This window comes from Pteropus medius, unplaced genomic scaffold (assembly GCF_902729225.1).
Source record: "Pteropus medius unplaced genomic scaffold, Ma_sr-lr_union100, whole genome shotgun sequence".
NCBI lineage: Eukaryota > Metazoa > Chordata > Mammalia > Chiroptera > Pteropodidae > Pteropus > Pteropus medius.
Window position 1 is genome coordinate 29,854,295 of NW_024355205.1, and position 18,171 is coordinate 29,872,465.

General features: G+C 39.3%; 1 protein-coding gene across 6 annotated transcripts in view; it reads right to left on the bottom strand.

The window, feature by feature from the left end:
* Positions 1-18,171, bottom strand: part of TIAM1 (TIAM Rac1 associated GEF 1) — a 326,413-nt gene that overhangs the window by 54,655 nt on the left and 253,587 nt on the right. For all 6 annotated transcript variants that reach the window (XM_039857285.1, XM_039857282.1, XM_039857283.1 and 3 more), the window contains 3 exons: positions 16,218-16,388; positions 9,917-10,021; positions 5,114-5,195 (listed from right to left, as the gene is read on the bottom strand). In XM_039857285.1, the coding sequence (XP_039713219.1) occupies positions 5,114-5,195; positions 9,917-10,021; positions 16,218-16,388 (358 nt within the window). The remainder of the gene's footprint in view (positions 1-5,113; positions 5,196-9,916; positions 10,022-16,217; positions 16,389-18,171) is intronic.

Sequence of the window (18,171 nt, forward strand, 5' to 3'; positions counted from 1 at the left end):
GGCTTTGCTACGTTCATCAGAAAAAAAAAAAGGGCAAGACAAGGTCCCAAAGTTTTAAGTGTGTGGGGACCTTGGGTGCTCCCAATCCTGTGGCTACAAGCTCTGATCATCTCTGTTTCTAGAAAGTCTCATGTAAAACTCCTTTCTGCTCAATTAAGGAAACGTCCAAAACAAGTACCTGCTTTTCCCTCAGGACAAAACACTTTGGCAGATCCTGCTAAAAGAGCAATAAATGCAATTGTAAAGATGTGACATAATTTCAGCTCTGGGAGAAGAACGATCCCATAATATAGATACCTGTCTTAAGGCTAAAGGCAGAGGAAAAAACAGTGGTTTAAACAACCAAACAAGTAAATAACAACAAAACAGAATAATTAATTACAGGACCGGAGGCCAGGGAGTCACTGTAACTTTTCAAGCTGTGTGTTTTCTTCAATGTGTGCTTTTTTGTCTAAATCACAAGACCAGGAAATAGATACTCACACGTAGGCAAAACTTCCAACTGCCATCACCCACTACGGTACCATAACTCTTTCAGACGGGTAACGACATAAGGCCACCACTCCCTTAATTTAATTTTATTTTGAATTCCATTCTTCTAGCAACTTGTTGCTTTCAGATTATGTTTCAAGAAGCCCCCACTCAAATAAGAATAATTTTATACACGAGCCGTTTAAGTGACGTTAGACTGAACACAGGTGTCTTTCTCTATATTTCAGGAGAGAATTTTTTTTTAAATCTGTTACAATAGACAGACAATCGAGGGATATATCAAGGGAAAGGATGGATAGAATTTATTGAAATATAGGCATTTCCCTTCTAAAACGCTACTATTTTGCAAAATTCTGAGACTAAAACTTTTTTTCCCTGTTAAAAATAAAAGGCACACGCTGACAGAGTGCCAGGGGACCAGCCCGAATGGCAGATCCAGGAGAGGTGACTGCTGAGAGTCTGCTGTAAATCACTTTACGACAAAGTCAGCAGACATGGCTGAGGTAGCACCTGCTCCTTCCCTCTTTACTTGGTCTTCCCTTTTAATAATCGAAAGGTAAAATGAGATGGGGAGGAGCCATCCAGCATGAAGACTTCAAGTGACTGAAATTCGCACTAGGCGACTGGGTACCCACGTGGATGGATCTGAGGAACGGATCAGACTTCTCAAGTTGATGGGAAAATCTCTGGCTAGGGAAGGGGATAGAAGAAAGAGAATGCCAATAAGCTCCTTTTTCGAAGATCACGCAAACGGAAGCCAACAATTTACTAATGGACGTGGGCGTGGCACGTTAGCTGTGCCCCGGAACCCCTACTGGAGGACACCCATGTAGGGCTCAAGCAAACAGGAGCTCCTGTCAGGTCAGAAACACAGCCCACCCCACACCTGGCTGTGCCCCGCACACTCCTGCGGAGTCTCAGTGTCTGATCCCAAGGGGCAGCCTCTATTTCAAGATGCCGGGAATTTGCACACTGGAGGGGGGCTTGTGACCATCTCCTACGTTAACAGATATAAAAAAAAATATTAAACATCCTACAGCTGGATTATTTGGAGGTAAATGAAGAACACAGTGATTTTCACGGCAAATCAGCAAAGTCAGAATTATTTTTTTCCTTTTATGATAGCAACATTCTAATTCCCAGCAAAAAAATGCAGCATGGCCCCAAATGATATACCACAGGGAATAGAGTGATTCAATATAAATCAATGTAGCTACGCCATCAGAAAGCTTTCAGTTACAAAGGCCAGCAGGCACCATGAGTGGCCACTGGGATAATGATCTTGACAATGAAGTAAGTGATTAAAACCAAGTGTAGAAGCTAAGAAGACAAACTTGTAAGTTGAACAACCCGAGATCACTTGTACTATAATTCATGACCAATGAAAAGTCATGACACCATAATAAACGAGAGCAACACTCAAACTAGATGCCAGGAAACACTGAAATTCAGAAAATGAGAAAAGTTCCATTTATGTCAGATACCTATGACATAAATGGAACAAATGACCAAAAATAAAACCGTGTAAGAAGTTTCTTAAGAAAAAGGAATGCGAAGTTGCAGAAAGGATGCATCTCCCACTTCGAGGCACGCTTAGCCTATCACGTAACCGCTTGAACTAATGTCACAAATAAGGTCTGAGGGTGACCTGTGGGCTGAGATGGAGAAATTAAACAAGTGTTAAATCTTTCAATGTGTTCAGTCTGTTAGATTATTAAATCGTATTTTCCTCCTTTCTAAAGTGTTCAAAAAGAGAAGGCAGCATTCGGTCGGTAGTTAGATTTCTGTGTGTCAATGTGCGCTAATATCATTTACACACACTGAACTCAATATATAGCGGGAAGCCACATGTAGAAGTGCTGATATTAGATACAGATGAGCTGAATGTAGAATCCTGGGTAGTTTGGAGGTCAGAGGCAATCAGATCTTGTAGGATTACGGGGCTCTTGAACTTTTTCAATCGATATGCTGCTGGAATACCCTATGCCAACATGAAATGGGCACTGAGAATAAATGGTTTAGCTGAGGTTATTCGCCACGCGGTAGCAGACTTTTCAAAAGGAGTCCAAGAACCCGTACAGTTTGCTGCTGAACATCACGTCATCAAGGACAGAAATGGAGGCTTAAACCTTGAGAACCTAGCAGTTTGTCACTGCCACAACCTCCGAACATGACATTTTGTAGTTCACAAACAAGACTGGCCCACGACAAATCGGAAATTGCAAAACAAAAAAATCTGCTTCTTTGTCAGGTAGTTTCAGAAGCACCGTTGACGATAATTTCTAGCTTGATGACTGATGCCCTTCCAGTACCTTTAGTGTGGAAATGTAGATGGGTTCCATGAGCACTTCAGTCACTTTAATAAAATAGTATAAAAAGTGTAGTGGTTTATGCTCAGTTTCTATCTCCAAGACCAAAGGCCAGTCAGAATTCGATTCGAGAGCTTTGCATTTCAGCCCTTTCTGGCTTCCTGATACAGTTTATCCTTCCTCAACAGAAACTCAGCAACGAGTAAAGAGTAACCGTCATGGTGTGTCTTGGAGGAACTGCCCCATATTTATAGCACTGCGACTAATCATGGCATTAATTACCGAGGTCATGCTTCTCCTGCATAATAAGCCTTTTATTTACACAATTATCCTTTGCCATCGAAAACATCCTCTGGCTTTATTTATGATGTCTTTAGTTTTAAGTTCAAGGGTAAACGGTGTGAAAGTGTAATCCAAGAGGCTCGGCTTCAAAATCAGGTTCTCTTCATTAGGCCAGGATACTCTAATGAGCATTCTGAGGTGCAGGTTGCCTTGGGGAGAAGCTGCACTAGGAATCTAGAATCCTGCCGCTCAGTAAAGGGTTTGAAGATTTTCAAATGCTAAAAAGCTTAATAATTTAATTTAGAGAGAAACTGTAAGTGAGCGTATGCGGTCGCCTTTGTATCTTTTCTAGAAAACCAGGTTTCCTTCTAGCACATAAGACTACACCTGCGACCCCCAGGAGGTAGGTGTGGCCACGTGACTTGCTTTGACGAATGGTGAGCCAGCACCTGATCCACCACCTTCTCTTTCTCTTCTGCGAAGAGACAATGTCCCAGGTGGCAGCTGTGCAGGCTGGGTCATGGAGTGAGGACAATATAAAGAAAGAGTCCCGGCCAACCCACAAAGGACGCATGGTGAATATGACAAATGCATCTCACTGTTCAGAGTCACTGAGCTCTGGTGACTGTCATTAGCTCGCCTAACCTCTCCAGTCCTGACAGATATGGCGCAGTATGGGTTTTCCCACTTATTTTACTCAGGCACCATCTCTTTGACTATTCAAGTCAAGCTGGCCTTCTGTTTCCCTGGGTTCCACACTCAACCAACTGCCGATCAAAAATATCCACCGAAAAAAAAAAATCTAGAAAGCCGATCCCTAAACAATATAGTATAACAACTACTTACATAGCATTTATATTGTATTAAGTATTATAAGTAACCAAGGCATGATTTAAAGTATATGAGAGGATGTGCTAAGTGATAAGTAAATACTATGCCATTTTATATACTTGAGCATCTTCAGATTTTGGTATCCTTCAGGGTCCTGGCACCAATCCCACATGAGCACTGAGTGACAAAAGTAATGCTAAGCAAAGAAGACTTGTCTTAAACATATGGAAAGGATTAGATATTTAACCATGCCAGAATGCAGACAGCTGTGTGGTAAAGAGCGTTCACACAGCAGGACTGACTGCTATTCTCTGAAAGACATGCTCACAAGTTTGGGCCCTGGCTGGCATCTGGGAACCTGGATTTGGGGAGAGTTCCCAATGCCCAAACATGGCTTTCTGTGCCTAAACGGTACAGAGAGTGTGGTGTATGTTGAACACCTGCTTCCTTCCAGGGGTCTGGAATTTTGTTTTGATATACGCTAGGCAGAGGGTGCCTACGTGACCAGCTTCCCAATAAAAACCGTGGGACTGAGCCTCTAATGAGCTTCTTTGGTAGACGCTGTCACAGCTTGCTGCTGGGGGATTCAAGAACATCCAATGTGACTGGAGGAGGATTCCTGGATGCTCACGCCTGGATTCCTCAAATTTTGGCCTCCACCCGGCATTTTTCTTTTATTATTGATGTTGCTTTGTACAGGTTTCCCTGTACAAATCATTGTCATGAAGATGATCATATACTGAGCCCTGAGTGCCCTCTTGGTGTGTCAGTGAACACAGGGTTGGTCTTGGGGACCCCCAAAACAACACCGAAATAAATTCCTTTAACATTATTTGGCGGAGGGGGTGAGGAAGAATAATGCATATGTTTTGGGGAGAGAAATGTAAAAGGATAATTTCTTCATTACTAGGGCACATCATGATATAAAATAATCTATTCCCAATATATCCATTTCCTTTTTATGATAGTAAAACCCCATTGATTACAGTTATGAAATTTAAAGTTGAAGTCTTCATTGTACCCAGAGTGGATATCTCTTCTCTTCCTAGTTTGGCTGCTTCACACAGCACAGAAACCAGATGTGCTATCTGTTCTAAATTGGCCCCAAAGGCATTTTTTTGAATTGTATATAAGTACATGTTTACACAGGAAATGCTTTAACTTGAAAAACACCGAAGATCAAAGAAAAATAAACGTACCATAATTATCACTGGCTGTGTCTGACTTCTCAATCTGGATGTTCTGAGTGACTTTTGGACAAATTTCAATTTCTTTGTACAGCTGAAAATCACAAAGAAAAGTCTAATTAGGATTTCACTATAAATAACTTATTAGGAATCGTCATCATTTTGTAAATCTGTGTTTTCACGATTGATACTTGGAAGCAAATTCTCATCACATCCCTGTGTTTTCATGGAACAGAACCCATTAAAAGCCGAAGCAGAAACATATAACTCATAATCTCACACTTAGCTACAGTTCCAGTTTCTAAATAATTCCTCCACATAACTCTATATAACTCCAGATGTCTTTTCCCACCCCGTATCTATCATTTGAATCCAGGTCTCGCCGGCTCCAGAACTTAAGTTCTCTCTACTACACTATAATGCTTCCCAGGCTACCTCCTGGTAGGACTTGGTACCAAAGTAAATGGAAACAACCTTCCTAAGTAAGCGAGCCAAAAGCCATTTCCAAAATTTATGGTAAAAGTTCTCAAACAAAAAAATATGTCAATGATATGTCAGTGGTTCATGTGGAATTTAAAATTTTTCACTCAATGACAAAGTAAAGACCTATTCTGAATAAAGGTCAATAACAGAAAACTGCTCTCTAGTACTGAAAAGAATTCTTGGTAGTTATCTAAACTTGCCCCCGTCTCTGCCCATGCAAGTCATTCATCTAGAAATAATGTTATTTGGGCAAGGAGAAAAGAATGCCAGTTTTTCTCTCTCCATTTTCTTAGGGCACTTGACAGGTGCCAGAGGTGAGCAAAGTGCTTAGGATTCAGGAGACTGACAACAGTATAATAAAAACCCAAAGGAGGCAGGGAACTAAGAACTTGATGGTACAGCCCGATTCTCTCAAACACCCTAACTTTATACATCTTCCACCAAATGCTGTGTTAAGGGCATAACTCCATGTGGTTTTATTTTTATACTTCAGAACATTTTTCATACAAATAAATTCTGAAAATAAAAGAAATCAGTTAGAATACTGATCTTTAGTTCAGGAAAGATGCTCATCAAAATTATAAATACTAAATAGAATAAATTTTATGATATATTTCATAACGCCACAGAATGCTCAATAAAATGTTATGTGTTCACGTCAGCTTATTTTGAGCTTCAGATTTCTTTTTTTCAATTTGTTGGAGAACCAATCTCTTCCCCTAGGTGGCAGTATATCACTGTTTGTTCTAATCATCTCCAGAAAGTTCTAAATGCTTTTTCAAAGACCCAGTGAGAATATAACTCTGCGAATAATTTTTCCTATTCTTTCATATTCTACCTCCTACTGTGTAACTAAAAGTCTTTGGGTCTCTAACCAGTCTCCGGCAATAACTTACAGTCATATAGACAGACCCCTTAGCTAAGTACTTTCTTAGGTTGGTTAGACTAAAATTGAGCTTAGAAAAAAGCCCTGATAAAATATATAAAAGTTCAAGAAGGGTCTGTATTTTAATATATTTTCAATGCAACCACAGTATCTGAAACTAGAAGTTTTGAAATTTAGTAGTTTTATACATAAACATCTTTAACGAAGAAGTGTCACATACATTCCTTTTCTTTTTATCAAATCAATGATGTTGCTTGTTTTCACTCTTCGAAAACCAGAATAAATGATCAGCAAACTTTAAGAAATAATTTGATTACCAAGGCACTTGTGTTATCATAACATCACACTCATTCCTTATCATGGAATGGGTACCCTGGTCCAAGCCACCATGACCCACACTCTCTGCACACTAGCCTCCTGCCTGGTCTCCCAGCTCCTTCTCTTATGCCTTAAGGTCCACTGGCCACACATCAGCCACAGTGAGCCTATCAAAACAGAAGTTAAATAATGTACTTCCTCTCCCAAGATTTCCCTTCTCACTTGGGCCCTACATGGCCTGTCCTGTTCCCTTTCTACCTCATCTCCTGAATCTCCAGCCCCCTCCACCTACCCTGACCATCGATCATCCTCATACATCTTCCAAAATATCTCCCTGGCTCATTCTCTCTCATTTCACTCACCTCCCTGTTCAAACATCGCATCTAAAAGAGCAGAACAACTCACTTCCGGAAGTCTCATCTCTATCAGCTTTCCAAACTTTTTCTTTCCAAGCTCTTACCATCTCCTGAAATATTACCCATATTTACATGTTTTTATATCTGTCTCCACAATTTGACTGTTGGTTCATAAAGAGTAGAAAGGTTTTTTTGTGTGTATCCCAGTGTCTAGAACAGCTACAATGGTGCCTGGCACAACAATAAATGCTAAATAAATATTTGCTGGGTGAATGAATATATCGATCATCGGTGTTTCGGCAAACCCTTTATTCCAACCTGTCACTTCAGGAAAAACACATTTAATAAGGCTTTTTGTAAAGCTAGTGCCTCCATGTTCATTATTATTCCATAGACTGGTCCCAACAACCAACTAATCATGGAAACATAGCCAAACATATACAACTTATATTAAAACACAAAATATTTGGGGACAGTCTTCTATTGATAGGTTATTTTTGAGGCTCCAACTTCAAACATCTGTAAGCTTTCCTAGTCCCTCAAAAAAAAAATGGCAGTGGGCTATGGAAATCAACTAGCCATGGGTGGTCTGATGCTTATTCAATAAGGGTCAATACACTGAATACCTGCAAACTCTCAAAAAGCATCGAGGAACACTATATGCTCAGAAAACCTCTGCCTTTGAATGACATTACACACAGCTTAATAGCCTAAAGCAGAGATTGGAAACAAGGGACCCACAGAAGGAATTCGAGGTGTCTGTGAAAAAAATAACAACAACATAACCTGTAACTGAAACTTAGCATTTTCTTCAATCATACATGAACAGAGGCAACAAACACAGGAATATTAGCAGTGCCTCTGACCTTGTCACAAACAGAAATCACAGTTATTTTAACATCACAGTCTACTTGCTGCTAATATCTCAAAAATATTGCTTATGCTCACCACTACTTCAAAACAATGGCAGCTATTAGACATACCCCTATGTCTTCACAGTTAATGAGTTAACTAATAAATACGTGAGCACATATATCGGCCATAGGTAATCCTACGTATTTTATTTCAGGCAATTGAAAACGTTACTCTGAGACAGATCTAGAAGCTTCACCAGGCTGCTAAAGGTACCCCAAAAGAACAAAAAAGTTAAGAATTTTAGTAAAAAATCAAGGGGTGAGTAATACTAACTTGCAACCCGAGCAATGACATTTGCGTCCTCAGGGATCTCTGAGCTGGAGACCTTTTGCAATAGTTACAAAAGAATACCATGGTCTCTCTGTATTACAGGTTCTTTTCTTAAAAATTATAATTATAATATGTATATAGCAATTGTGGATACAGACAGAGTAAGCTTGGCACAACTTAGTCTCTTCTGTTAGATGAGACCATACAATGAGCAAGACTTAAAAATAATAAGTATGTCAATATAATTTCAAACGATAAGCCTCAAGCATAGACATGGAAGTGGTTAGGTGAGACCCAGTCATTTAGGATAAGAAAGTTATTAACCCCAAGATGCAAAATATGATCTAATTCATTCCGGTGTCATGAGCAAAGTTCTCTACTCTGTTAAGACTTATTAGTTTAAGTGATGGTTGAAAATGGACCCATCATTTTGATCTTCTACTACATAGCAGGATGAGAATGTTACAAAAACATACCCCCTCTTATGCTTCATGAAAAACGCTTCAAGGAGCACAAGGAATCTTTTTAGGAGAACAGAAACATTCTAAATTACAATCGTAGTGGTGAAAGTGTGACTGTATGCATTTGTCAAAACTCATTCAACTGTGTGCTTAAAATCGGTGAGTTTTAGTGTATATAAAATAGATGTCAAAAAAAGTCGATGAAAGACATAATTCCTACTAAATTTTAAACCACACTTCCCCTTTTCCAGAAGACACTACTCAGATTTAAATTTTCAGTTCTGTTTTCTGTGGTGAAACCCTATCTTAGCCACCCAGTTATCACTCACAGATCCATGGCAAGCAGCTCGGTGGCCCCAGAGGAATGACTAAGTGCAGAGAGCGAGCAAACTCCAAGATACAGGGGCTTTGCTCCCAAAATGTTTCATTCCTGGAACTGAAAACCGTACCCCTTGGCTAACAAAAAAGGAACGTGTCACTATTTTATTACCATAACAACCATTTATTGAGCATCTACTATGTGATCCATTATCTCTGAGCTTCATAAAATCTTAGAAATAAAGTATTATCATTTTTTTTTGGCAATATCACATAATTTGCGAGCAGTAGAGCCCAATATAAAGAACCTGAGTCCCATAATGAAACTCAAACATACATAAATGTCACCAGGAATCTATGTAACTATAATTACAAAAGGCTAGGACATATAATTAGATAGCAGCATTTTCACAAACAGGACATGACCCTTTGATTCCAATATATAGGTAGAAATAACACAAAACTGGAGTTAGTGCTTTTTTCCTGACAACAGCCAGCTGATCTTTGAGTCATCAATTTAAAACAAAACACTGGCAAAGTTACAAGGAAAGCTGAGAATTCTAAGAGTCAGCTTTGGATTTCAATTCTTCGTGAGAGCACAGCAAGGCTCCTTATATAAGCAAAAGTGGCATTTCCACTCGGTGGAAATACTGTGACATGGCCATCTCCACAAACTTTAGAGCTCTGAATGAGGCTCGTTTATTTTAGAATTTGTTCCATTTCACTAACCACAATTAGCATGAGCACATATATAAGTTAAAAATAATCTCCCACGGAATGTCGGCAGGACAACAGTCATAAACATTACCAGCTCGTAAATGTCCTCCTCAGGCTTTGGAACGTAGTGCTGCATTTTGTTTTCTATTAGAAATTTCAGACGCAAATAATGAGCAGAATGATCCAGTTGATGTGTCTGGGACAAAAAGAAAGGAGAAGAGGAGAAAATGTTCAATAGTAAATAGGAATCAAACATGAGTTCTCCACTGACATATCACGTAGTCCCGAAAATAATGGAGATTTGTTACTGGAGAGATGGGGGTGGAAAATCTCTGTACTTCTTATAAGGTTTACATCTAAAACCCAAACTTTAGAATAATATTTGTTGAACATATTAATAATATTCCATTGGTATCTTATGAATTGATGGAAACAAATGAGTCACACCTTCGTTTCTGCCTATCTGATTTATCACGCTCTTTAACTCCGGTTTTGCAACAAAACCCATCAGACTAAAGAAACCCTTAAACATAATTCCAAACGTACATAGGTGATTAGAGAAGAAAAGGGACAAGAAAGGCAAGAAATTATTGACGGTAATAGAAAAAAATGGGCCCAGGCGAAGTTATTTGTTTAACCACATGGGGACGCTGGGACAGTCATTAACAGTTCATTTGCAAGCAAGTCAGTGTGAAGACAAGACATTTAGATTTCTGTCTTATTTATATACACCCAGAGTGAGACTCCCTCAGGGGCAGCGCAGACAGGCATGTGTCCAACTTCAGAAACACACTGAATGACTTGCCCAAAGAAAACAATTCTAAAACAGTTAAGAATTGAAATTTCTAGGATTTCTCCTTTGGTCCAGAATGGGATGGACTGATTTTTTCCTACCTAGAAAGTAATCCTTGAATTAGTGTTGCAGAAAAAGCAATAGTGACTATATGGTTTTATAAATAATCCTCACTATACACTCAAGATGATGCAGAGGAAAAGAACATGTTCTTCAAAAGTTATATGGCAGCATGAAAATGAATCGTAGAGAGAAAATGTTTCAATCAAGTCATGATTTTAAAGCACCCTTTATCTTTTAGAGATTTACCCTAAAGTACTGGTTGACAAAGATATGATGTCTGGAATTTGCTTCCAAAATTATTCAGAGTAAGAGGTGGGAGCGAGTTAGTAAATAAATGAAACATAATTTGATAATTACAGAACCCTGGTGATGGATACACAGGAGTGTATTACATTGTTTTTTACTCTTACACATATGTTTGAAATTTTTCATAAATATAAAATCTCTTCATATCAAAAGAGCTACATCTGATGACGATTATTTCAATATAAAGGAAATTAATTTTGCCCTTGTTTAATACTCCTTTTACTTACCCTATTCCCACCCAAATAAAATGTTAAGCCCAAACTAAGAACATTCCGATAATTATTTCAATAAACCATTCAATCGCATCTAGAAAAACTCTTAAGTATACCAGACACTGTATGAAACACTGCAAATGTGGAAATTAAAAACACATAAATGTGGTCTTCAGGAGTGTGTGTGGCCATGAGGAGCGGGTGTGCAAAAATTGGGAGGTGGGACAGTGGTGGTTTTGCTTTTCAAATAAATACACATGCAAGACAGACATCTGCACGTTTACAAAAAGCACATTTTGGAAAGTGGAAATGAGTTCATTCTGAAACCTAGCAGAAGGATAAAGAAGTTTCTTACAGTGATTCTTGGGAATCCCCAATGGGGATCCTCCCTGGAGTATAGTGATAGTTTGAAGCCAACCCAATCCCATGTACCTGGCTTTGGGGTGTTCACCTCGTGTACTGAAGACCAAATAAACACCCAGTGTCCGACAGACCTGGACCACTGAGGTCAAAGATAATAAGGGCGGATGGGTAAGCCAGGGAAATACAAAGCACGAAAGTTTTAAAGTGCTCTATCTACTGCCTGTCAGAGAGTTGCTGAGACAAACAACAAACTAATAACATTTAGGGTGATAGGATAAGAAAAAAGAAGTGTCCCGCAGAGAGACGGAAGCTGCAAATGCTTCCCACCTACCTAGGTCCTCCCTGAAATCTCTAATTAGAAGCGAAAAATTTCGGTTCGCCATCCATTTCCGATCGAGGTGGGAAGAAAAGAGAAATGAAACTTCATGGGGTCTTGGTCAACAGAAACAAATCCACGAGGAAACCTTATCGTCACCACTTATAAACATGATGGGGACACTCCCATTGAGGCTGCCGCTTAACCAGAGCGACCTCACCCAAGAAACTTCTGGTTCCTAAAACCTCAGTGTGAGAGAGGGGACGGCCCGCGGCCAGGCACCAAGATCTTAGAGTGGTCCTGATGACAACTGTGGAGAGTCCATCACCCCTTAAAGCTACTGTGCTGAAAACACTTCTACAAATGTACATAGGATGATAAACGATGGACGGTGGACGCCCCTGTCGAGGTACCGTCCTTACACGATCTAACAGCAATGGGAACAGAAGAGTGACGAACGTAACAACGCTAACAAGGATGAGTCCTTCCACCGACCCCTCCACCACCATGCTTTTCAAACTTAACTTTGAAAAATAAACATGAGTACATCCAACAAACATATAAAATATAATGGCCCTCAATTGGGTCAGTAGTTACTGTAAACATGGGACATTGGATCAATACGCCAGTGTGTTTCGGCATTTTGGTAAATGTTTCTCAATAACGAGCCCTTGCCAGTCATGGCTGGTCTGACATAAAGAGAAAATCCTAATGAAGTAAACTAAATCAGAACCCTCAAGAAAAATTTCACGCTCTTCAAATACCTGCAAGTCAGTATCAAAGCAGATCAAGCAACTGACCATGTTTACAATACATCTATGTGCAAAAAGAATTCCAAACAGTGATGAATATTTTAACATAGAAATTCTAAATGTTTGGCCTGCGTTAGACTTATAAAAGCTTCAAGAGAAAATTTCCTAACCCAAGAGAAATTCAGTTAGGAAAAAATTTTAACCATACAAATTTGTTTTCCAATATACAGTTACTCGAGTAGGCCTTAAATTTATTTTTGAGGCAATGCAGCCATAAATTATATCATAAGATAAATATTATTGTAGAACAATTTTTAGTTTAGTTGGCATATTTTTTTAAAAATTTGCATCTTACCATGACTACTTCAAAGGATGAAATAGCAAAACACAATGTAGAACTTTTTAGTAAATAGTTTGAGCCAATTAAAATAGATAATATAACATGAACTAACTTCCAATTCATCATGTTTTGCTTTTCTATTCCTCTTGATAATCTTCCATGTCAGTCCAACTTCTCAGGGAAACATAAATGCATATATTTACTATGTACAGAAACCATGAACACACAAAGAGCTATCGCAGAATTTCCAAAGGTATTTATCCTCTCCTTCAAGGTGACCTTTTTTTTAAATACCAATGATTATTAGAATATCCAAAGCCACAGGCCAACATAGTAAAGGCACAAAATCAAACTGATTCCACGGTCACACATAAATAATAACAGTGCATATGAATGAATGATTTTTTGTTTTGCAATTATTTTAGTAATTGCAATGATCGGAATATGTCCAAAACCCACAGGCCAACATGGTTACCCACTATATTCAGCAACAATCATTTTTGTAATATCCGCAATATGAATCATACATGAAATGTAGATCTAGAAACATTTACTATACCAGAACTTGACTGGTGCTCGGATGGCAGATGACAAACTGATGTAAAATGATGTGGATCAGTTAGAATAGGAAAGAGAATGAGCTGAATGCAAGAGACAGAAGAAAGAGATTATTAAATGTTAGAGAAAGCATCTATCGCCAACGTTGAGAATGATAATAAAGAAATAAAAGACAGACATTCTGGTAATCACCTTTGTTTTTAGTCCCTCTTCCCACCACCACCCCCGTCCCCCCCCAAAAAAACCCCAAAACAAACAACAACAAAAAAGAAACCTCTCCATTAATTAGATCATTAATAGCAAGTGGCACAGTTTACCCTATTACCTTTTTTCCCTCTTAAGAATAAAATCGGCTCCACTAATTATAATAAAGTGTTTTCCAAAGAACAAGCAAGCTTTAGAAGGCACCTGGCTCTGAGCACACTATATAATTTATCCTACAAGGTGATTTTTCCAAAGGCCATTAACTTCTTAAAATGCACACCAAGGTTTTCCATTTTTAAACTCATGAGACATAAAGCTTGTTCTACAATATGTTGTTTTTGCCTGTATTTCTGTTTTTGGAAAAAGAGCTGAGGATCCAGGGAAAATTGGGCAGAATAACCTTTTATTGTTAGAGGAAAGTGACTTATGCCCTGACGATACCATCGAAAACCTTTCAAGTGACAGAAATAAACACGTTATCCGGGAACAGGTCCAACTCACTGTCTAAGTAGCAGGGACAATATTAGTCTTCATTTTCTTAGTTTCTATCAAAGCAAAAGCTTGCAAAGTACCTAAAATTGGGCCGGTCACTCTTTTCTCCAATCACAGTTCAATTTTCCAATATCAATGTTATTGAAAAACTCTGCCCTAACCTCCAACTCCTGATTGAGTCCAAGGCTGATGCACACGGAAAGTTCCAAGGCAAAGCTACTGCCTGGAAGTGGAAGCTGCTAGAGTTTAGCTCATAAAAAAAGGCCGAAGTCCTACTTCTGACACCTTCAGCTGCAGTTCTGAGAGTAACTCCCACAGATCTGCAGAATATTAATGGGTCTCTAAAGAATCGTGCTAAACTATAAATAAAAGAATTCAAAAATCCTCAATAGACCAATTTTATACAGTAATTTAAAATAAAAAATGTGAACAGAAATACCATTATCTTCAAAAAGCTAGAACGCACGTACAGGAAGGATGCGAAGCATGAAACAATGTATCATTTATTTTTAACACCTACGTGGGGGCAGATTTTAGCACTGTCCTTAAATAAATGGCTCTCTACTTTTCCTCCATAGAAAACTATCCAAAAGGCTTAGGGGAGCTGGACTGTTTCATTTTCTTCACTACATAAAGATTTTATTTATATATATATATATATATATATATATATATATATATATATATATATATATATATATTTTTTTTTTTTTTTTTTACAAAGTCCTTGGTAACTTGTTTAAAAATATACAAAAATTGCTGATTACAGAATTATAGAATTGAAGTACTTGCTGAGGTAGTGAAAGTGACTTGGTATCTATGAGCCATTGTGTTGAAGGAGATCCTAAAAATGTTCCTGATCCATCCATCCAACCTCTTCCAGGACAAAATTATGACAGAAAAGGTTTCCGTTTTTCCTTTAGTCACTCCAGAGAAGACAGTTTCATTCCCATGAGGATATACTTTGTGGACCTTTCTTATGGATTGTCCTTCCTGATGACTGACACGGGTTCTGACAGTTCCAGTGACTGCCCACCTGGCACACAGGGACACACCCACATTTGGAGCAAACTGATGTGGGTTCAGTCCCTCCTTTGCAACTGACTGACTGTGATTTGAACTCCAGCAAGGAACTTGCCTAAGTCCCTGAGCCTCAGCTTCTCCGTCTGTACAACGAGGAAGTATCAGCTCTTTCTCAGACTTGAAATGACGACTAAATAAGACGAGTAATGCTATTAATTATGTAAAAGTAAAAATGGGCATGCAAGAAAAACTCCTTTATTTCTTCTTTCCCTTCTCTCACTCGAAGCCATTCATCTGACCACCCTTGGGGGATAAAAAATGAAACCAGGTTCACCTTGAAAAAGGTCGACACGTTTCTGCAGCTAAAGGTGAGGGTAGAGAAAGTGAGCTCAATCATTGTCAGTGCCCCTTCTCCAAAAGATGCTAATTATGTGGTCAAAGGAAGAGGAATTTCCCATAATGGAGGTCAAACTTGTCTCTACCTCAGTTTTTCCCTACCCTAAAAAGGGCCATAGTGTATAAGTTACTGTTAAAGAGCAAGTGACAAACACTGCACAGAATACGACACCATTAAATATGCGCACGTGTGTGTGTGTGTAATGGAAGGACAAACGCCACAAGGTTTACAGTGATTATTTCTAGATCTTGTGAGAAAGAGTGGCCTCAACTGTCTGCTGTGTTCTTCACTTAAATTTTCTAAAATTTTTGCCACGAGCATATAATATGCTTATTATAAATCAAATACTCAAATATTGAAAGAAGCTACTTAAAAGAATTTCTCTCCTCCCAAAGATGAAGAATTCACTTAGCATCTTTTCATAAAGGAAACCAAAGCTGCTCTGGAATGAGATGGAGGTGTGCTTTAAAGCACCTTCCTCTCCCACATGCCTCTGAGTTGCCACATGTGCCTGAGAAGCTTCCTCCATCCCATCCACACTTCTCAAGGAAACAACCCCAAGGAGCCTCATACCTTGCAGATCAGCTCCAGGGTGTCCCGGGCAGTGTCTCCTGGCCGGACGACCGTCAGGGCTGGCTGATTATTCGGCAGACAGAACCAGGATGGAGTGAAATACTCATGGACCCAAATGTCACAGTCAGGATTGTGCTGGTGGACGCTAGGTAAGACCATTTCTTTCTCCCTCTGCAAAAAGCAATAAAGTTAGCAGAGCAGCAACAGTTGGTCTCTAATGATCTTAGACCCACCCCCTGCCCCCATCCCCAGATCGCACAGAGGGATTATCTATTCCTGTGAAAAAGAACCAAAGCAGAAGTTATGGCGGTGGTGAAGGACAAAGGAGAATCTTCAAGGCAAGGAAGAAATTACTTTATTGAAGGGTGGGGAATTTCTCAGATATGTAGTTGACCTCACACAGGGTCCACGACACACACTGGTGGGTATTGCATGAATGAGTGGGTACTGAAATTTGGAAGAAAGCAAGAAAGAAGTGGGCCATCCATTCGACTCAGCTGTATTGTTATCAGTTCCTTCATAAACGCATTTCGAATTTAGAACGGAGAACTCCTACAGCGAGAATGTCTGCTATGTGAGCTCTGTTTCAAAGGCAATAGTGAGGCACCAAGGAAATTTTTACAGAAAAGATGAGGTTCTAGTACTACCTTTTTACAAGTAGTATCATTTTCGTGCTCGAATTTGACCTCTGGCACAAATCTGGGAGAGAGACAGCTCCATCTCCCAGATGAGGTTTAGAGAACTTCAAGGATGAGCTTTATGACCTTCTTAGGCTGTTGCCATCACCCGATCCTCTACATCACTCTGCCTGAGGGTCAGGGAGTAGCACCAAGTCGTAAGGATGGGAGAAAAATGTGTCTTATGTACATATTCAGCAGCTGGGTTATATCTAAGCAAGTTAAACAGCTAAAACAGAAAACACTCCATCGGCTGATGAAATATTAACAGCCGAATCTCTTTGAAATAAGCAAAGGAAGAATTATGTTAGGTTTCAGCAAGGCGAAAACAATATTGATTCTCAATATATGCTAAGTAATAAGCCTTGATTATTGGTTTAAAACCAGGCCACTGATAGGTAAATACATGTCTATGTATAAGGCCGGTACCAACAAATTATAAGCAGCGGCAAATTTCAAACAAAGGCTGAAGTGGTACCGTAACAACTTGCATATGTGAAAGAACAGATCCCAGAATGGGGGAAATATTTTTGTAAAGGCTACTAAACTAAATTCAGATGAGAAGACAATTTCAGCTCTACCATTGAATGGTGGTGTTTTCACAGCTAAATTGAACCCCAGGACAGGAATTGTCAAAAAGCAATCGGCTTGCCTAAATCCCATTAACTAGAATTGAAATCGTCCCATTCTGTCCCCACATGCCACATTAAATAAACGCCCCTTAGCACTAGATCAGCCAAAGTTTTACATCTAAACTGCTCTTTGGGAACGAGGCATTCTAAATGAGAAGTAGGATGAAGAATTACCCTGGAAAAACAAACAAACAAAAAAGCAGCACGGAAATCAATGGAAAAACTTTTGCAGTTTCCAGAATCTGTCCCTGGAGAGGAAATCCCAACATTAAAAGTGCACTAATAATGATATGCAAGATGAATTAGCTAACTTCAGAAATGGCTACGTAAACACCAAAAACGATACCTGAAATGCAACAGGTACAGCAATTTAATTTCATCCTTAACAGACGGGTGGGCAAAGAGAATGTCCTGGATGGGTATTTACAAGGACAGCTGCTTTTGTATCCATGATGACACAATCCAGGAGTAGTTTGGATATGAAAGGAAGAACGGGCCTGACCCAAGGCCACTCTTCTCTCCTTGCCCTTCACTAGCCAGGACGCGGCACAGTACTCTGGTTTCAGAGGCTCAGCTCCATCCACAACAGGGGTCTGAGCCACTGCTGACCACCACTACTCTGTTGCATGGCAACTGAGCACTGAC